At 44.2% G+C, this 18,225-nt stretch overlaps 1 protein-coding gene across 1 annotated transcript in view; it reads right to left on the bottom strand.

Moving 5' to 3' along the window:
- The window catches only part of ITM2C (integral membrane protein 2C), a 93,137-nt gene that overhangs the window by 26,745 nt on the left and 48,167 nt on the right, over positions 1–18,225 (bottom strand). The window contains exon 2 of the mRNA XM_029067164.2: positions 478–615. Coding sequence (XP_028922997.1) covers positions 478–615 — 138 coding nt within the window. The remainder of the gene's footprint in view (positions 1–477; positions 616–18,225) is intronic.

Genomic DNA, 18,225 nt, shown 5'->3' with positions numbered 1-18,225 from the left:
GTAGCTCAGAGTTTTAATCCTCATTTTACAAATGAATTAACTGATACATAGAGAAGTTAAGTGACTTACCCAAGGTCACACTACCAACAAGTGGCAGACCCAGAATTAGAACCCAGGTCCTTCTGTCTCCCAAGCCTGAACTCTATCCCCACAGCACTTACAAATATATGTATATATCTATAATTCTATTTATTTATATTGATGCCTGTTTATTTGTATTGATGTCTGTCACCCTCCCTCTAGACTGTGAGCTCGTTGTGGACAGGGATTGTTTCTCTATATTGCTGTATTGTACTTGCCAAGTGCTTAATACAGTGCTCTGCACACAGTAAGCACCCAATAAATGCAACTGAATGAATGAATGAATTTCCACTAAGCCACACTGCTTCACTGATCTGAACTGTGGGCCTAGGATTTGAGCTTTGAAAGAAAACAAGGGTCCCAACCAATTGATTGGCAATTTGCCTCTCACCTTACCTGGGTAATGAAGAAGTATCTGTAGACATACATGGAGGCAAACACAAGTCCCAGGAGCAAAACAATTAAGCCCATAGTCAAGTAGCATATCCCACTGAGAGAGGACTTCCGGGTCTGGGCTGGTGGAGTTGGCTCCTCCTGGGAAAGAGAGAAAACTGAAAATTAGTCACTCTCAGGAAGGAGGAAGATGAAGAAAAGTGGTATTTATTTAGGGTTTACTATATACCAGGCATGTACTAAGCACTGATGTAGATACAAGCAAAATGGGTTGGACATAGTCCCTGTCCCATATGGCACTCACAGTCTTAATCCCCACTTTACAGATAAGGTAACTGAGGCACAGACAATTAAGTGACTTTCCCAAGGTCACAAAGCAAATAAGTGGCAGAGCTAGGAGTGTCAAAGGTCCTTCTGACTCCCAGGCCTTGGGTTTTCCCATTAGGTCACGCTACTTCTCAAAGTCACTTTGCTTCTAGCAAAGTCATTCATGGGTTCCACCTTAAATACCCGGAGGTGGATTGTAATCTCAAGGGCAGGAATGGCGTCCGCCAACAATGTTGTACTATTCCAAGCATTTAGTACGGTGCCCTGCTCACAGTGAATGTTCATTAAATATTTAGTTGGGCTGATTGATGATAAGTGGGTTGACTGATGGATGAAAATTGCTCACCCAGAAAAAGTTCACCCAACACAAATAAAAAAAAAAAGGGATCCATCTTTCCAAAATCTTGGGAGCCACGGGATGATTTATCGGAGGTATGTGACAGAATGACTATGAAGTCCCATTGGGGTTAAAGGCAAGGAAGCACTAGAACTGGCCACCACCAACAGATGAGTACAAGGCACTGTATGTCTGCAAACTGGGTGTCATCATTATGATAATGCTAAGTGTCGGAAAAACTGGGGAACGCTAAGGCCTGTCTGCTAGGTGGTATTAGCCACATTACTCAAGCAGATAAACTGAAGGACAAAGCAAAGTGAGAAGCTCTATCAACACTGAAGAATCAGCAGTGTCCACTCCCTTTCAGCTCCTTGAGGGCAGGAATAGTGACTACTAATTATATGGTACTCTTTCAAGCATTTAGTACATTCCTCTGCACACAGTAAGTGGTCAATAAATTATCTACCACATGCAAACCAACTATTCTCCAGGAAACTACTTTCCTAATTTGGTTGGGCGTGCAGGGGAGGGGGAGGAAGGATGAGAGCCGCATCAGACTCTGCCAGTATGGAAATCCCTAAAGAAGTATTGGCTTCCTCTACCTAAACCCAAATGAAACTCCATTCAAAGTTTATTCCCTGGAAGGCTTTCTGCCGGAGACTTCATTCATTCATTCATTCATTCATTCATTCAATAGCATTTATTGAGCGCTTACTATGTGCAGAGCACTGTACTAAGCGCTTGGAATGTACAATTCAGCAACAGTTCAACTGGAAAGGTTCAAAATACTTTCTGTTAATACTTTCCATTTTATTATTATGATATTTGTTAAGTGCTTACTCTTTGTCAAGCACTGTTCTAAGTGCTGGGGTAGATACAAGATAATCAGGTCAGATTGAGTCCCTGTCCCACATATGGCTCACAGTCTAATCTCTCTTGTCTTTTGCTTTCGAGTCACCTTCAACCCATAGCGACTCCACAGACACATCTCTCCCGGAACGACCCATCTCCATCTGCAATCGTTCTGGTGGAGTATCCATAGAGTATTCTTGGTAAAAATACAGAAGTGGTTTACCAATGCCATCTTCCACCCAGTTAACTTGAGTCTCCACTCTTGACTCTCTCCCCTGCCACTGCTGCCTAGCATGGGTGAGTTTTGACTTGCAGCAGATTGCCTTCCACTTGCTAGCCACTGCACAAGCTAGGAATGGAATGGGTATGCCACTGCTTGACTCTCCCTCCCGTAGTCGAGACTGGTAGAGTACAAGAAACTTCAAGTGCAGTCCCGAGAGGGGAACAGTCTTACTACTTTGTCATTAAAGGTAAATGGCCATACAGTTTCCCTCATTATCAGAAAGAGCAATGTATTTGTCAGCTTTTAATGGCAACATTAAAGTAACCTCAGTCGAAGAGGTTAGAGTTTTGATATATGAGGCCTTGTAAGCTAATTGGAAAGAGTCCGTGGCTCAGTGGAAAGAGTCCGGGCTTGGGAGTCAGAGTTCACGGGTTCGAATCCAGACTCTGCCACTTGTCAGCTGTGTGACTGTGGGCAAGTCACTTCACTTCTCTGTGCCTCAGTTCCCTCATCTGTAAAATGGGGATTAACTGTGAGCCTCACGTGGGACAACCTGATTATCCTGTATCTACCCCAGCGCTTAGAACAGTGCTCTGCACATAGTAAGCGCTTAACAAATACCAACATTATTATTAATTTGCTGAACATTGGCCCAGGTCCCAAAATGACAGCCTATCAAACAGATCACTTTGTCTGTAGCCCTGTACATAACTTTGACAATGACTAACAAAAACTTCACAGGTAGGTAGGGGCCCACTCTACATCCACAGACTCATTTAGGAAAGAATTAAGATAGAATACATATTTAGTATAGTTCCCCCCACCATAGCATCCCTTTGCTCTGACATTTATGTGGTTTACTCATGAAGTGTAGTCTATAATGAGCTATATTATTCATTCAGTCGCTCAGTCATATTTATTGTTTATTGTGTGCAGAGCACTGTACTAAGTGCTTGGGAGAGTTCAATACAACAATAAACAGACACATTCCCTGACCTCAACGAGCTTAGTCTAGAGGGGGAGACAGACATGAATAGAAATAAATAAATTACAGATTTTTACATAAAAATGAAAGTGGCAGAGCTAGGATTAGAGCCCAGGTCCTCTGACTCCCAGGCCCATGCTCCATGAACTGGGCCACGCTGCTTCTCTGTGTTCCCTAACTAAACCACAAACATCTCCCAGGCAGGGCCAGTGTTTTTAATGCTGGCGATGAAAAAAGAAAAGCAAAAAGACTTCAGTGATGTTCTGAATAGGCTTTTCATTAACCTCAATGTAGTTGCTCCTAGGAGTTCCCTTGACTAAGAAGTACTTGTTTAGTCGAATGTCAATATTTTTCCAGTGCCTTCTTGGAGAGATTAGTCAGTTTTAGATGAATAACCTAAGGCCTGCTTGCCTGCCTGCCTGCCTGCCGCTCCCCTCAACCACAGCACTGGCCAGGGTTCACTTGGCTAAACAGAGGCGGCTTTAGATTCCCCAGGGTGTGAATAGTAACTAGCTTTCTTTGAGATGTTCAAACCACACCAAAAGGGTCAGAGAGATTTCATGAAACTGGGGTCGAGCAGAAAAGCTGGCCAGGTAAATGGAAAAATCAGGCTGTTCATATTAAAGAAAGTAACAAAAAGGATTAGTTCGATGACATGGGGAATTACTCCAGAGAACCAGAAAGCAGACATATTCTCCTTATATGGGGTGGTGAAAATTTCCCTGCAGAAGACGAGGTTGATGGAGAATAGTAATGATAATGATGGCATTTGAAAAGTGCTTACTATGTTCCAGACACTGTACTAAGCGTTGGAGAGGTCCTACCATTTCCACGTGGGCACACTGATGAGGAACTAGAAGGCTTGGCAGTTCTGCCCAAGTGGTCTATCCCAGTTACCATCATAATTTGAGGTAGTTGAGAAGCAGCATGACCCCAGTGGAAAAAGCATAATCCCAGTTTCGCTGTGTGACCTTGGGCAAGTCATTTCACTTCCCTGTGCCTCAGTTCCCTCATCTATGAAATGATGATTAAATACCTGCTCTCCCCCTTATTTAGACTGTGAGCCCCATGTGGGATAGGGACTGTGTCTGATCTGATCACACTGCATCTACCCCAGTGCTTAGTGCAGTGCTTGACACATAATAGGTACTTAACAAATACCTCTATTATTATTATTACTAGTATTATTAGTATTATGTGAGAGGCTGTCCTCCCCATGTTAGACTATGAGATCCGTGAAGGGCAGTTTTTCATTGCCTTCCATATATCCTCCCCAGAGTTTAGCACTGTGACTTTGCACGATGTTAGTGCTTAATAAATGACTGTAACAATGATAAGGACAAGTAGATTGGCTACCCGTCTCACAGGGAAAACTGATTTTATGGACTCGACTCTCTGAAAACCATTTCCCAGTGCCATTCCAAACTGAACCTACTAGCTAGTTTAATTTGGCTCGGAGAAGGATTCATTCTCAAAGCCCCAGCACCAGCCAGAGCTATTAATGAAAGATAATGTCAGCAGTGTACGCAATAAAGGGGGCGTTGTCTGAGGAACAGCCCAAGGGACTTTTGTGAGGTCCAGTCTTATTTAACATCTTTATTAATGGGCTAGAAGAGAAGTAAACAGCATGTTAATGAAATGCGCAAATGACACTAAAGTGACAAGGGTTTGCAGGCAGCAGTGAGATCAGAGAAATTAACACAAATGAGACTGAAGAGGCTTGGGCAGAAAACCGAGATACGACGTGGAAAAATACAAGCAACTGCATTTTAGGAGATGAAATCGGAAACCCAAGGGAGTCAACAGCAGAAGAAATCTGGAAAAGAGAAATATCAAAAGAGTGATAGCAGGATGGCAAATTAGAAATGATGTGATATGTGAGACAGCAAGAGGAGAAGAAACCCCCTGCACTCTCCCTATTTGGGAGCACCTCACAAAACTTTCATTCATTCAATCGCATTTATTGAGTGCTTACTGTGTGCAGAGCACTGTACTAAGTGCTTGGAAAGTACAATTTGGCAACAGATAGAAATAATCCCTGCCCAACAACAAGCTCACAGTCTAGAAGAAGTGATAGTTTCATTCTTCATGATTCTGAGGACGCTACAGCCAGAATGCCGAGTTTGGTCTTGGGCATCTCATTCCCAGGAAGGCATGAATGAATGGAAAGGATTTGAGAGAAAAGCAGCTCAACTAGGATAAGGAAGCCTGGGACTGATGGAGGATTGAGCAGTGTGGCTGATAAGCAGCATGGCTTAGTGGGAAGAGCCCAGGTCTGGGAGTCAGAAGGACCTGGGTTCTAATCCCAGATCCACCACTGGGCCAGTCATTTCACTTCTCTTGGTCTCAGGTACCTCATCTGTAAAATGGGGATGAAGAGTGTGAGCCCCATGTGGAACAGGGACTGTGTCCAACCTGATTAACTTGTATCTACCCCAGAGCTTAGAACAGTGCTTGGCACATAGTAAGTGCTTAACAAGCACCATAATTATTATTATTTTATTTTCAGGATGTAGTATGATAGACCCAAGTTTAATTTGGAGGGAGCTGCCTTCTACAGGCTACACCACAAAGTCTCTCAACCCGTTCTGACTTCTGTGCATTTTCTGCTCCTCATGGGCAGGGGTCTCATCTACCAACTCTGTGCATTGGGTTTGCCCCAGTGTTTAGCGCAGTGCTCTGCACATAATAGGCACTCCATCAATACAAGTAATGGATTGATTGATGCTAATCTGGCTAGTCGTCAGAGGAGAAGCATCCTGGAACTGTATCCCAGTCACTGTCACATCTCAAAGGGTGAATGTTTCAGAAAAGAGAAAGAAATGGAACTTTTCATACCAAACAAAGGTCTTGGAACTGTTGAATTCTGGCTGAAATTTGGGTGTGTGTGCTCGCAAGTGTGTGTCTGTGTGTGTGTGTGTGAGAGAGAGAGAGAGAGAGAGAGAAAGAGAGAGAGAGAGAGAGAGAGAGAGAGAGAGACATGAATAATGATGTTTTAAGATAGTAATAATAATTATGGTATTTGTTAAGCACTTACTATGTGCCAAGCACTGTTCTAAGCACTGGGTTAGATACATGGTCAACAAGTTGTCCCACATGGGGCTTACAGTTTTAATCGTCATTTTACAGATGAGGAAACTGAGGCCCAGAGAAGTGAAGCGACTTGCCAAGGTCATACAGAAGACAAGTGGCAGAGCCACGAATAGAACCCACGGCCTTCTGACTCCCAGGCCCGTGCTCTATCCACTGAGCTATGCTGTTTCCACTGGTATGGAAGCTAATGGTCACCTTCACACCACTTCACTGGGTAGGGCATGAGAGGAGAATGTGCAACAGTAGGACACCCAAACAGCTGCTGCACAGAGTGCTGAAATTGGAAGCCAAAAACAAAGAGGGCAGAGGAAGTGTTTTAATAGCAGGGTAAAACACAGCCTCAGATAGTGAGGCATGCCAACTGAAAACTGGGAGCGATGTGCTGAGGACAGACAAGCCCGGTGCGCTGTCATTAAGTAAGGAAACATTTCCTAAGGAAGACAGAACAGGAGGCAAACGAGGAAACCATGTCAGATCTTGCAAACATCAAATACGACAACATGAGACAATATCTTTGCTTTTTCTATATGCAATATGTGACCAAAACTATGGGTTTCTCATTGGTCATTTTAGCCACCCACACATCATCTGAGAATAACTTCATTAATATTACTAATAATAATTATGGTATTTGTTAAGTGCTTAATACGTGCCAAGTACTCTTCTAAGCACTGGGGTAGATGCAAAGTAATCAGATTGCCCTTCGTGGGACTCACGGTCTTAATCCCTATTTTACAGATGAGGTAACTGAGGCACAGAGAAGTTAAGTGGCTTGCCTGAGGTCACACAGCTGACAAGTGGCAGAACCAGCAGTACAACCCAATCCCCTGACTCCCAAGCCCATGCTCTTTCCACTAAGCCACGCTGCTTCACAGTAGGTGATGTCTTTAAATACCAAGGATTACTCTGTATGTATGTGTGTTTGACAGAGAATTAAGATTCTTGAATAACACCGTTCCTGCAAACTGGAGCTGGGAAGAGCTGTCTGGTGTTGGGAATGGCAGACTGGTTTTTAAATCCTCTCACTCCTCCACATTTCACCCTCTAGAGGCTATGCACCACTCACTCCCAAGTTATTTTCCACCTCCTCCTACTAACAGAATTCTGAAAGCCCTGGGCATTATTCCTGTAGAATGAAAGCCTTACACTGAAAGAATTTGACTGCTTATCTTAAAAGATCCCCCTCTTGTCATTTTTCAGTGCTGTCATCCCACTGCATTGCTGAGCCAACACTGATCAGGAGAGTCATGGAGGATATTTAGGTGAGGTCTCTCACAGCCTCCCAGAAACAAAGTAGCTCAGCCACAGCTGAGCAGAAGGGTGGGGGGTGGGCTCAAAAAAACAGTCCCTCCAAGACATTATCTCCCTGTCCCCCCACCAATGACATCCCGGCTAGACTACCGTGTCAGCCTTCTCTCTGACCTCCCTTCCTCCTCTCTCGCCCCGCTCCGGTCTATTCTTCACTCCGCTGCCCGGCTCATCTTCCTGCAGAAACGATCTGGGCATGTCACTCCCCTTCTTAAACAACTCCAGTGGTTGCCTATCGACCTCCGCTCCAAACAAAAACTCCTCACTCTAGGCTTCAAGGCTCTCCATCACCTTGCCCCTTCCTACCTCTCCTCCCTTCTCTCTTTCTACCGCCCACCCCGCACGCTCCGCTCCTCTGCCGCCCACCTCCTCACTGTCCCTCGGTCTCGCCTATCCCACCGTCGACCCCTGGGTCACGTCCTCCCGCGGTCCTGGAATGCCCTCCCTCCTCACCTCCGCCAAACTGATTCTCTTTCCCTCTTCAAAACCCTACTTAAAAATCACCTCCTCCAAGAGGCGTTCCCAGACTGAGCTCCTCTTCCCCCTCTACTCCCTCTGCCATCCCCCCTTTACCTCTCCGCAGCTAAAGCCTCATTTTCCCCTTTTCCCTCTGCTCCTCCACCTCTCCCTTCCCATCCCCACAGCACTGTACTCATCCGCTAAACTGTATATATTTTCGTTACCCTATTTATTTTGTTAATGAATTGTACATCGCCTTGATTCTATTTAGTTGCCATTGTTTTTACGAGATGTTCTACCCCTTGACGCTGTTTATTGCCATTGTTCTTGTCTGTCCGTCTCCCCCGATTAGACTGTAAGCCCGTCAAACGGCAGGGACTGTCTCTATCTGTTGCCGACTTGTTCATCCCAAGCGCTTAGTACGGTGCTCTGCACAAAGTAAGCGCTCAATAAATACTATTGAATGAATGAATGAATCCTTCATAATAATAATAACAATCATGACAATAATTGTATTAATTAAGTACTTACTATGTGCTAAGCACTGTAGTAAGCACTGGGGTGGATACGAGCAAAGTAGGTTGGACACAGTCCCTGTCCCACAAGGGACTCACAGTCTTGATCCCCATTTTACAGATGAGTCAACTGAAGCCCAGAGAAGTGAAGTGACTTGCCCAAGGTCATAAAGCAGATGAGCAGTGGAGCCAGGAGTAGAATCCATAATCTCTGACTCCCAGGCCCATGCTCTATCCCCTATACCACACTGCTTCATAATGATCACTGTGGCCTTTGTTAAGTGCTTACTATGTGACAACCCCTATACTAAGCACTGAGGTAGATCCAAGATAATCAGATCAGACATGATCCATGTCCCACATGATGCTCAGAGTGTACGGGGAAAGGAAAACAGTTATCTTATCCCCACTTTAGATGAGGAAACTGAGGGAGGGAGAAGTTCAGAGACTTGTCCATGACCACACAGAAGGAAAGTGGCAGATCCAGGTTTAGAACTCAAGCCTTCTGACTCCCAGGTCTGTGCTCTCTGCATTAGGCCATGCTCCTTCGGCCCATCTCCTGAGCATTTTACAGAATGATAGGCAATGGGATTGCCACTGAGCACATTAAAGGATGAAGAAAATGTTGAGGTGTTGGAAGACATTCTAGGGAGTGGAGGCTTAGGGTGTGGACTGGGTCCAGGACACAGTGGGCATGATCTTCCTTCCCTTTCCTGGTTTGGCTGGGAGATTTTCTGGACCAGGCTCTGCCAACAGCCAGGTATTCTTTTCTTTAATGTCATCTGTTAAGCAGTTACTATGTATCAAACACTGTTCTAAGTACTGGGGTAGATACAAGTTAATCAGGACGGATAGAGTACCTGTCCTATGTGGGGTTCACAGTCTAAAGAGGAAGGAGAACAGGTATTGAATCCCCATTTTGCCATTGAAGAAACTGAGGTACCGAGCAGTTAGCTTGCCCTAGGTCAAACAGCAGGCAAATGGCAGAGCTAGGATTAGAACTCAGGTCCTCTGGCCATCCTCAGCCCTGTATTATATCCACTAGGTCCACATCCCTTCCCACTTGCTCAAGCAAGACATTGACCACAGATTTGGAGTGAGTGATTATCACCCTGTATGGTCTACAGCTTCAGTCCATGGATAGGCACTCAATCAATTAATCAATCATATTTACTGAACGCTTACTGTGTGCAGAGCATGGTACTAAGCTCTTGGGAGTGTACAATATAACAGAGTTGATAGACAAATTCCCTATCCGCAACACGCTTCCAGTCTAGAGGGGAAGAAAGACATTAATATAAATCAATCAATGGCATTTATTGAGCAGTTACTGTAAGCAGAACACTGTACTAAGGGCTTGGGAGAGTACAGTATAACAGAGTTGGTAGATACGTTCCCTGCACAAAATAAGCTTAAAATCTGCACTCCCACTATGAGGCATGAGCCCCCCACAAGGGTGGATGTTACCAGGCAGAAAAAAGCACAGCATGGTCTCCCCACTCCACAATGAACTCCATTCTGCTTCCTCTTAATTCTACCCTTTTTTATGGTATTGTTAAGTGCTAACTATGTGTCAGACACTGTACTAAGCACTGGGGTAGATGCAAGTTCATCAAGTTGGACACAGTCCCTGTCCTGCCTGGGATACACCGCTTTAATCCCCATTGTACAGATGAGGAAACTGAGGCACAGAAAAGTGAAGTTACTCATCCAAGGTCACAAAGGAGACAAGTGATGGAGCTGGAATTAGAACCCAGGTCCTTCTGACTCCAAGGTCTGTGTTCCACCCACTAGGCCTTGCTGCCTCTCACTGAGCTTTTCCTCCTTAAGGGGAGAGGCAGACATGGATTGCTCTGTTCTGATTCAGCTCGGTTTATTTGCAAGAGAAAATTGGAAGGAAAAAAGTCTCAGTAGGAATACCATTCCCCAACCTCTCCCCAGTTTTTAGCTTAGCTTATTTATTTTCCCCCTTGCTTCCTCAGACTTCCTGCTCTGCCACAGGTTCAGAACTCCCAACAATGATAATAGTGAATAATCCATTCCTCAAGCAAAAGACACAGAATGAGTGAGTTGTCGAGCTATTTAAGCTTCACCTTTTCCTCCTCCTCCCCAACTCACCCTTCACCAAAGACAATAAAGGGGCCACTATCACAAGCCACCCGATTTATTATGCTTACAGATCCTTGACTGAGAAGACCAAGGGACTGAGAGCCAGTCTTTACATCATTGGTCCTAAAAAAAATGCATTTCCCTTGGTGGTAGAGGTCCCCAGGTGCTCAGAGGAATTGAATAACAGGAATGATGCAATGTGCAGAAAGGGAGAAGGAATGGAAGCACGTAGGAAGACTCGCCTTTCTCTGAAAAAATAAAGCAGTTTCAACCAAGGAAAGCAAGACATACATATGCGCGTGGAAATTAAGTCAAAATACTGCTCTCACGGCCCGTCACCAAGGGACTGGGCCAACCCTCTAGAATGAAAGCTCGTTGTGCACAAGGAATTTGTCTGTTTGTTGTTGTATTGTACTCGCTTAAGCACTTAGTACAGTGCTCTGTACACAGTAAGCATTCAATAAATATGACTGAATGAGTGAATGAACCCTCCTGGATTAACTGGGACCCAGAGATGGCCGAGAAGGAATGGACATGGGCCCGGAGAAAGGCAATCAGTGAATGAACACCGAATGCTTCCAGTGGGAGCACCGGTCTAAGTGCTCAGGGGAGTACAATACAGTAGTTCCAGGAGACTCTGATTGCTCCCGGACCTCTGCTCAGCTGAACAGTGGGGCTGTGTTTACACTTAGCTGGAGCAGAGGGTTCCCCTCCATCTCCGCTCATCAGCAGAGGGCCGTCTAATGGCAGCTCAGAATAAATAATAATTATGGCATTTGTGAAGCACTTACTATGTGCCAGGCACTTTACTAAACGCTGGAGTGGATTCAAGCAAATCAGGTTGGACACAGTCCCTTGTCTCATGTGGGCTCACAGTCTCAATCCCCATTTTACAGATGAGGGAACTGAGGCACAGAGAAGTGAAGTGACTGGCCCCAGGTCACACAGAAGACAAGTGGCTGAGCCGGGAATAGAAGCCATGACCTTCTGATTCCCAGGCCTGTGCTCTATCCACTACGCCATGTTGCTTCTGCTCATATGGATCACACTGTAGCCCTATTTGCAGAGTTGGACCCGCTCACTCTCCATATGTCAAGGGGAGTCTCTGGCTATATGCAAGGAGACAGACTGGTTGGCATTTTGCAGGGGATGAAATGGTAGTCCGCATCAGGAACAGCTGAGAACACAGGATAAAAAGATACAACATGAAAAAAGAAACCAAAGACTGTGAAGAGAAAAATGGAAAAATTCTCAAAGCCGTAGAGTTTTCATTTGTGCCATTTCATCGGAGGCATTACCAGCTAGTAGGAAATGGGTGCCCTCTGAATTAGGAGCAGCATGGTCTAGTGGAAAGAGCACAACCCTGGGACCTAATCCCAGCTCTGCCACTTATCTGCTGTGTGACCATCAGCAAGTCACTTCACTTCTCTGTGCCTCAATTTCCTCATCTGTAATATGAGGATTGAGACTGTGAGCTCCATATAGGACAGGAACTGTATCCAATCTGATTAACTTGTATCTACCCCAGAGTTAAGTACAATGCCTGGTACATTGTAAGTGCTTAACAAATACTATTATTATTATTATTATTATTATTCCCAGTGCAGGGTTGAACAGCAACTCTGGCTTCTGCTAATATCAATTACAGTTGTTAACAATAAAAAACTTTTCTGGTAGCCCAAACTGTTATACAAAAATCAACTAGCAAAAAGATGCTAAAGCAAAAATATTACAACCTAACCTCCTGTATACCCCATCCCAATCAATCAGTTGTAGTTATAGAGCTTGTGCACAGAGTACTGTACTAAGCATTTGGGAGAGTACAGTATCTTACACAGACAAAATCCTTAACCTCAAGAAGTTTGCAATTTAACTGGGGATACAATAAAATATATTTACAGGAGGCAACCAAATATTGAGAAGCAGAGTAGCATAGTGGAAAGAGCAGGGGCCTGGGAGTCAGAGGACCTGGGTTCTAATCCCAAATCTGCCAGATGCCTGCTGTGTGACGTTGGGCCAGTCACTTAACTTCCCTGTTGCTGTTTCCTCACCACTAAAATGGGGATTAAATACTTTTTCTCCCCATGCAGAACAGGGACTTTGTCTGAACTGATTAACTTGTACTTACCCCAGCATGTAAAGCAGTGTTTGACACATAGTAAGCACTTAACAAATACAATTAAAAAAAGGATAAGTACCTAAGTGTGTGAGGTTGGGGAGGAGTAAGTAGCTAAGTTTTAAGGGGGTACAAACCCAAGTGCATAGGTCACTCAAAAGGGAAGGAAAAAAATAAAGGTGGGGAAGATAAAAGAGTCAGGAAAGACTTTTCAGAAAAGGTATAATTTTAGTAGAGCTTTGAATAGAGGAATTAAAATGTGCGGGTTTTGTTTTTGATGAGAGAGGAGTGAGGGTAGGTAAGGTGGAGAGAGAGCCGATTGAGTGTTTTACACTAAACAATTGCTTGAACAATGGGGATTAAATACCTATTCTCCCTCCTTCTCAGACTGTGAGCCCCATGGGGACAGGAATTGTATCTGACATGATTATCCTGTATCTTCCAGCACTGAGTACAGTGCTTGGCATATGGTAAGCACTAAACAAACACCGTAATTATTATTATCATTATAATTGGAACAGGGTGGCAGCAGGTTGAATGGAGAGGAAGAGGCAGATTCTAGCGATGCCAGGCAGATAGAACTGACAGGATTTGGTGATTGACTTATCCTGTATCTATCCCAGCCCTTAGATCAGTGACTCGCACAGTGCTTTGCAAATACTATTAAAAAAAAATGACTGAATATATGGGTTGAAGGAGAGAATTCAGTCATTCAATCAATCAGTTATTGTGTGCATAGCACTGTACTAAACACGTGGGAGAGTGCAATACAATCGAATTAGCAGATGTTTTCCCTGCCCATAACAAACTTACAGTCTAGAGGACAATGCCAAAGTTGTGGGCTTGTGAGGAAGGAAGATAGAGAAGTGGTTGATAGTGATGGGAAAGTTGGGAAAATGAGTTTTGGGAAGGAAGATGAAGAGTTCTGTTTTGAACATGTTGGGTTTGAGCTGACGGTGGGACACTCAGGTAGAGATGACCTCAAGACAGGAGGAAATGTGAGACTGCAGAGGAGATCGGTTCTGGAGAGGTAGATTTTGGAAGTCCACCTTAGAGATGGTTGTGGCAGCCATAGGAGTAGATGGTTCCCAAAGGGAGTGAGTGTTGGTAGGTAATAAAAGGGTATAGATAACTGAAGCAGTTAGGGAATGGGAGGCAAAGGAGGAGCCAGTGAAAGAGACCAAGAGAAGCAATGTGGCCTAATGGAAAGAGCACAGACCTGCGGGTCAGAGAACCTGAGTTCTAATTCCAGCTCTGCTACTTGTCTGCTGTGTGACCTTCAGCAAGTCACTTCACTTCCCTGTGCCTCATTTTCCTCATCTGTAAAATGGGTATTTAGACTGTGACCCCCATGTGAGACAGGGACTGTGTCCAACCCAATTATCTTGTATTTACCCCAGCACTCAGTACAGTGCCTGGAATAGAGTAAGAGCTTAACAGATGCCATTGAAAAAAAAAGCAAAACAAGAAGGGGCAGCCAGAGGGAAATAGGAGAATCAGTATCTTGTTTTTGTTTTGTTCTGTTTTGCTTTGCTGTCTCCCCCGTTTAGACTGTGAGTCCATCACTGGGCCGGGATTGTCTCTATCCGAATTGTACATTCCAAGTGCTTAGTACAGTACTCTGTACATAGTAAGTGCTCAATAAGTACTATTGAATGAATGAATGAACCAGGAGAGGACAGTATCAGTGAAGCCAAGCTTTGATAGTGTCTACAAGAAAAAAGAGTGTGCAGGCTGACACAAATTGTAAACATTCAATAAGAGTCAAAACACATATTAAATGTGCAAATGAATCAAATGAATGCACACAAATGGAATAACCAGACCATGGATGGAGGGGATGCCACCTAGGAGGTAACCTCCCTCACTATTTCGTCATTCAGTCAATCGTATTTATTGAGTGTTTACTCTGTGCAGAACACTGTACTAAAGGCTTAGGAGAGTACACTATTACAATATAATGGACACATTCACTATTTTGACCCGACATGAATCAATCAGTTAATGGCATTTGAAAGCTTACTGTGTACACCGAACTAAGTGCTTGAGAGAGTACAATATAGTTGGTAGATCTCAAAAGAAATTACAGATAGGGAAAATGGCAGTGTAAAAGCACATGTATAAGTCCTGGTGGTGAAGTGAATACCTAAGTGCCCATGGGATGCAGATACAAGTGCAAGGCTGTAAAAGGGAATGCAAATAAAGGAAATGAGGACTGAGTCCAGGCTGAGCCTCTTGGAGAAGATGTGATTTTAATAATAAATAATAATAATAAATAATAAAGATTGTAATAATAAGCACTGGGGTGGATACAAGCAAATTGAGTTGGACAGTCCCCTGTCCCACACGGGGCTCACAGTCTCAATCCTCATTTTACAGATGGGGTAACTGAGGCACAGAGAAGTGAAGTGACTTGCTCAAGATCACAAGACAAACAAGTGGCAGCGCTGGAATTAGAACCCATGACCTTCTGACTCCAGGGCCCGTGCTCTAACCACTACGCAATGCTGCTTCCCCTATTGGGTGTAGAACACTGCATAAAGTAGTAAGAAAAAATACACAAATGAAAATTAAATACGGTCTTGGCCCTCTAAAGCTTTACAATAAGGGAGGGGAGGGAGGTCAGGTGACAGACTTATAAGAAAAGATGAAACGATAAAAACACAAAGCCAGCATAAAAAACAAGGAAAATCATCCATGAATGTTATTATCGAATACTTCTGATGATAGATATAACAAGAGATACAGGGGATCGTGGCTAAAGAAACAGAATTTCAGACTTCATCGACCCTGTTAAGATCTGATTTTTCAAGGAAAAAGGGATCAATTATTTGACATAAAAATCAAACCGATAGCAAAGAATGGTCAGAATATGGCACCCTTCTCGTCAAATAAATGAAAGATCTCACTATGACTTTGTATTTCACTGCAAAGTCCCATTCTTTTGGGCAGCATAGGAAGCAGCATAATCTAATATTTAAGAACAATAATAGTATTTGTGGTATTTCATTCAATCATTCAATGATTCAATCATATTTATTGAGTGCTTACTGTGTGCAAAGCACTGTACTAGTCACTTGGGAGACTACAATACAACACAGTTAGCAGACATGTTCCCTGCCCACATCGAACTTTACCATTTAGAGGGGGAGACAGACATTATTATAACTAATTAATGTGCCAGGCACTGTACTAAGCACTGGGATAGTTACAAGATAATCAGATTAGAAGCAGTCTTTGTTCCACATGGGGTCACAATCTAAAGGGAGGGCAGAGCATGTATTTAATTCATTCAGATGTATTTATTGAGCACTCACTGTGTGGAGAGCACTGCACTAAGTGCTTGGGAAGGTATTTTACAGAGGAAACTGAGGTACAGCGGTCCCTTAGTGGGCAAGTGAGAGAGCCAGGATTAGAACCCAGGTCCTCTGACTCCTGTGTTGTGGCTCTTTCTTCTAGTCTGTGCTGCATCTCATTTAGTGGGAGGAGCACAGGTGTGGAAACTGGGTGATCTGAAGACCCTGGGTTCTAGTCCCAGGTCTGCCAATGACCTGCTATATGAACTGGAGCAAGTCACTTCCAACTCCCCGTCCTCTGTTTCCTCAACCGTAAATTCAGAATAATAATAAATTTAGAGTAATAATAAATTCAGAGTGATAATAATGATAATAATAATTATTATTATGGCATTTAAGCGCTTACTATGTGCCAAGCACTGTTCTAAGCTCTGGGATAGATACAAGGTAATCAGATTGTCCCATGTGGGGCTCACAGTTTTAATCCCCATTTTACAGATGAGGTAACTGAGGCAAAGAGAAGTTAAGTGGCTTGCCCAAGGTCACACAGCAGACAAGTAACGGAGCCAGGATTGGAACCCATGTCCTCTGACTCTGTCTCTCCCTAGGTGGGGATCAATAAATAACAATGCCCATAGGGTTCTGGAAAATTCAAGGTGGGACAGAAAACTCAGGGTATGTTTATTAAGAATGTATTCAGAGCTGGACAAGGAGTTGAACACAGCCAGCTGATGTCCCTTAGATAATAATAATAATAGTGGTATTTGTGAAGCACTCACTTTGTGCCAGGCACTTTACTAAGCACTAGAGTTGATTCATGCAAAACAAGTCTTAATGCCCATTTTATGGATGAAGTAACTGAGGCACAGAGAAGTGAAGTGTCTTGTCCCAGGCCACATAGCAGACAAGTGGTGGAGTCAGGATTACAACCCTGGTCCTTCTCTCTCCCAGGCACATGCTCTTTCACTAGGCCATGCTGCTCAGACCAGTCCTGTCCAGGGCTAAGGGGGCCTTCTCTGTGGATTCTAGCACCTATGAGCTGAACCCTTTTGGAGGGAAGAGCAGAACCTCCACATGTACTCTGGTGAAACCACACCCAGCCCCATATCCAGTGTTCCGATGAGCACGTTCACTCATCCTTAATTTTTTACCAAATTTCTACATCTTAGCTAGTATGTCCAGCATGCTGGAAGGAGCAGTTTTCAAAGTCCCTTCATCCAATACTTGTACTGCCATGGAAAAACTTAGAAAGGGTGGAAAACAGCACCACTGGACAAGAGCCTTTCACCACACCTCTCACTGTGCCCAGAAGAAGGACTATTTTGGTTCAACCTTAGACCCCTTGGTGCAGACAAAGGAGAAAAAAGAAGGGGTAGACTTGCTGTGTGTGCACATTTCTGAATTTTTTATAGGTAACAGGAGGTGAAACAGCTCAAGGGTATTCTGAGGGGGGAAAGGGTGTGTAGTAGTATGTGTGTGTAATTAATCACCAAAGTTAGTATGCCCCTGGATTTTCAGAATCAATCCCCAAGGAAGTGCAACCACAAATGTCCTCTGAGATTTTGGTTGTTCAGCCAGGGCTGAGAAAAGGAGAGGGAGATGGTGGGGCAAAAACTTCTCCCACCAGCTCGGCAGCAGAGAACCATGCCTGGAGCCTCTCTGAAAGCTGCTCTCATTTATGCGGTGTGGTGTTTGGCATGTGACATTACATCATCGTTCTTACACCCGTGGGACTTGGCTCCAAGGCTCGATAATGCTAATTCAACACTAGAACGGGCAGCCTGCGATCTGACAGGATGGTGAAGGTCGCGGCACAGAGGAAGCCACTTACAGTCGGGCGGATGGTCTTAAATTATTCAAAATGGAGAAAGCACCACCTAATGAGACAAGTACACACGTCGCGTTTCTGATTTAACAGGAAGTTCATCAGGCATTGTGCCTTGAACACAGAGAGCAGCCCAACTAGATTTTCCCTAAAGGAGAATGGAGAAGAGGGAGCTCATGGAGGAGCCGGGAAGCTTGCTTCTCCTGGCTTTTATTCAATCGAAACTCTCTTGGGAACGACCCCTCTGCCACGATTAGAAGGGCCTCTGTCAGAGCCAATGAGCCTAAAAGTCACCCTCTGGTGGCT

The sequence above is a fragment of the Ornithorhynchus anatinus genome, chromosome 1 (genome assembly GCF_004115215.2).
Source record: "Ornithorhynchus anatinus isolate Pmale09 chromosome 1, mOrnAna1.pri.v4, whole genome shotgun sequence".
Lineage (NCBI taxonomy): Eukaryota > Metazoa > Chordata > Mammalia > Monotremata > Ornithorhynchidae > Ornithorhynchus > Ornithorhynchus anatinus.
Note: the sequence above shows the minus strand (reverse complement) of the source record. Positions and strands in the feature narration are given on the sequence as shown.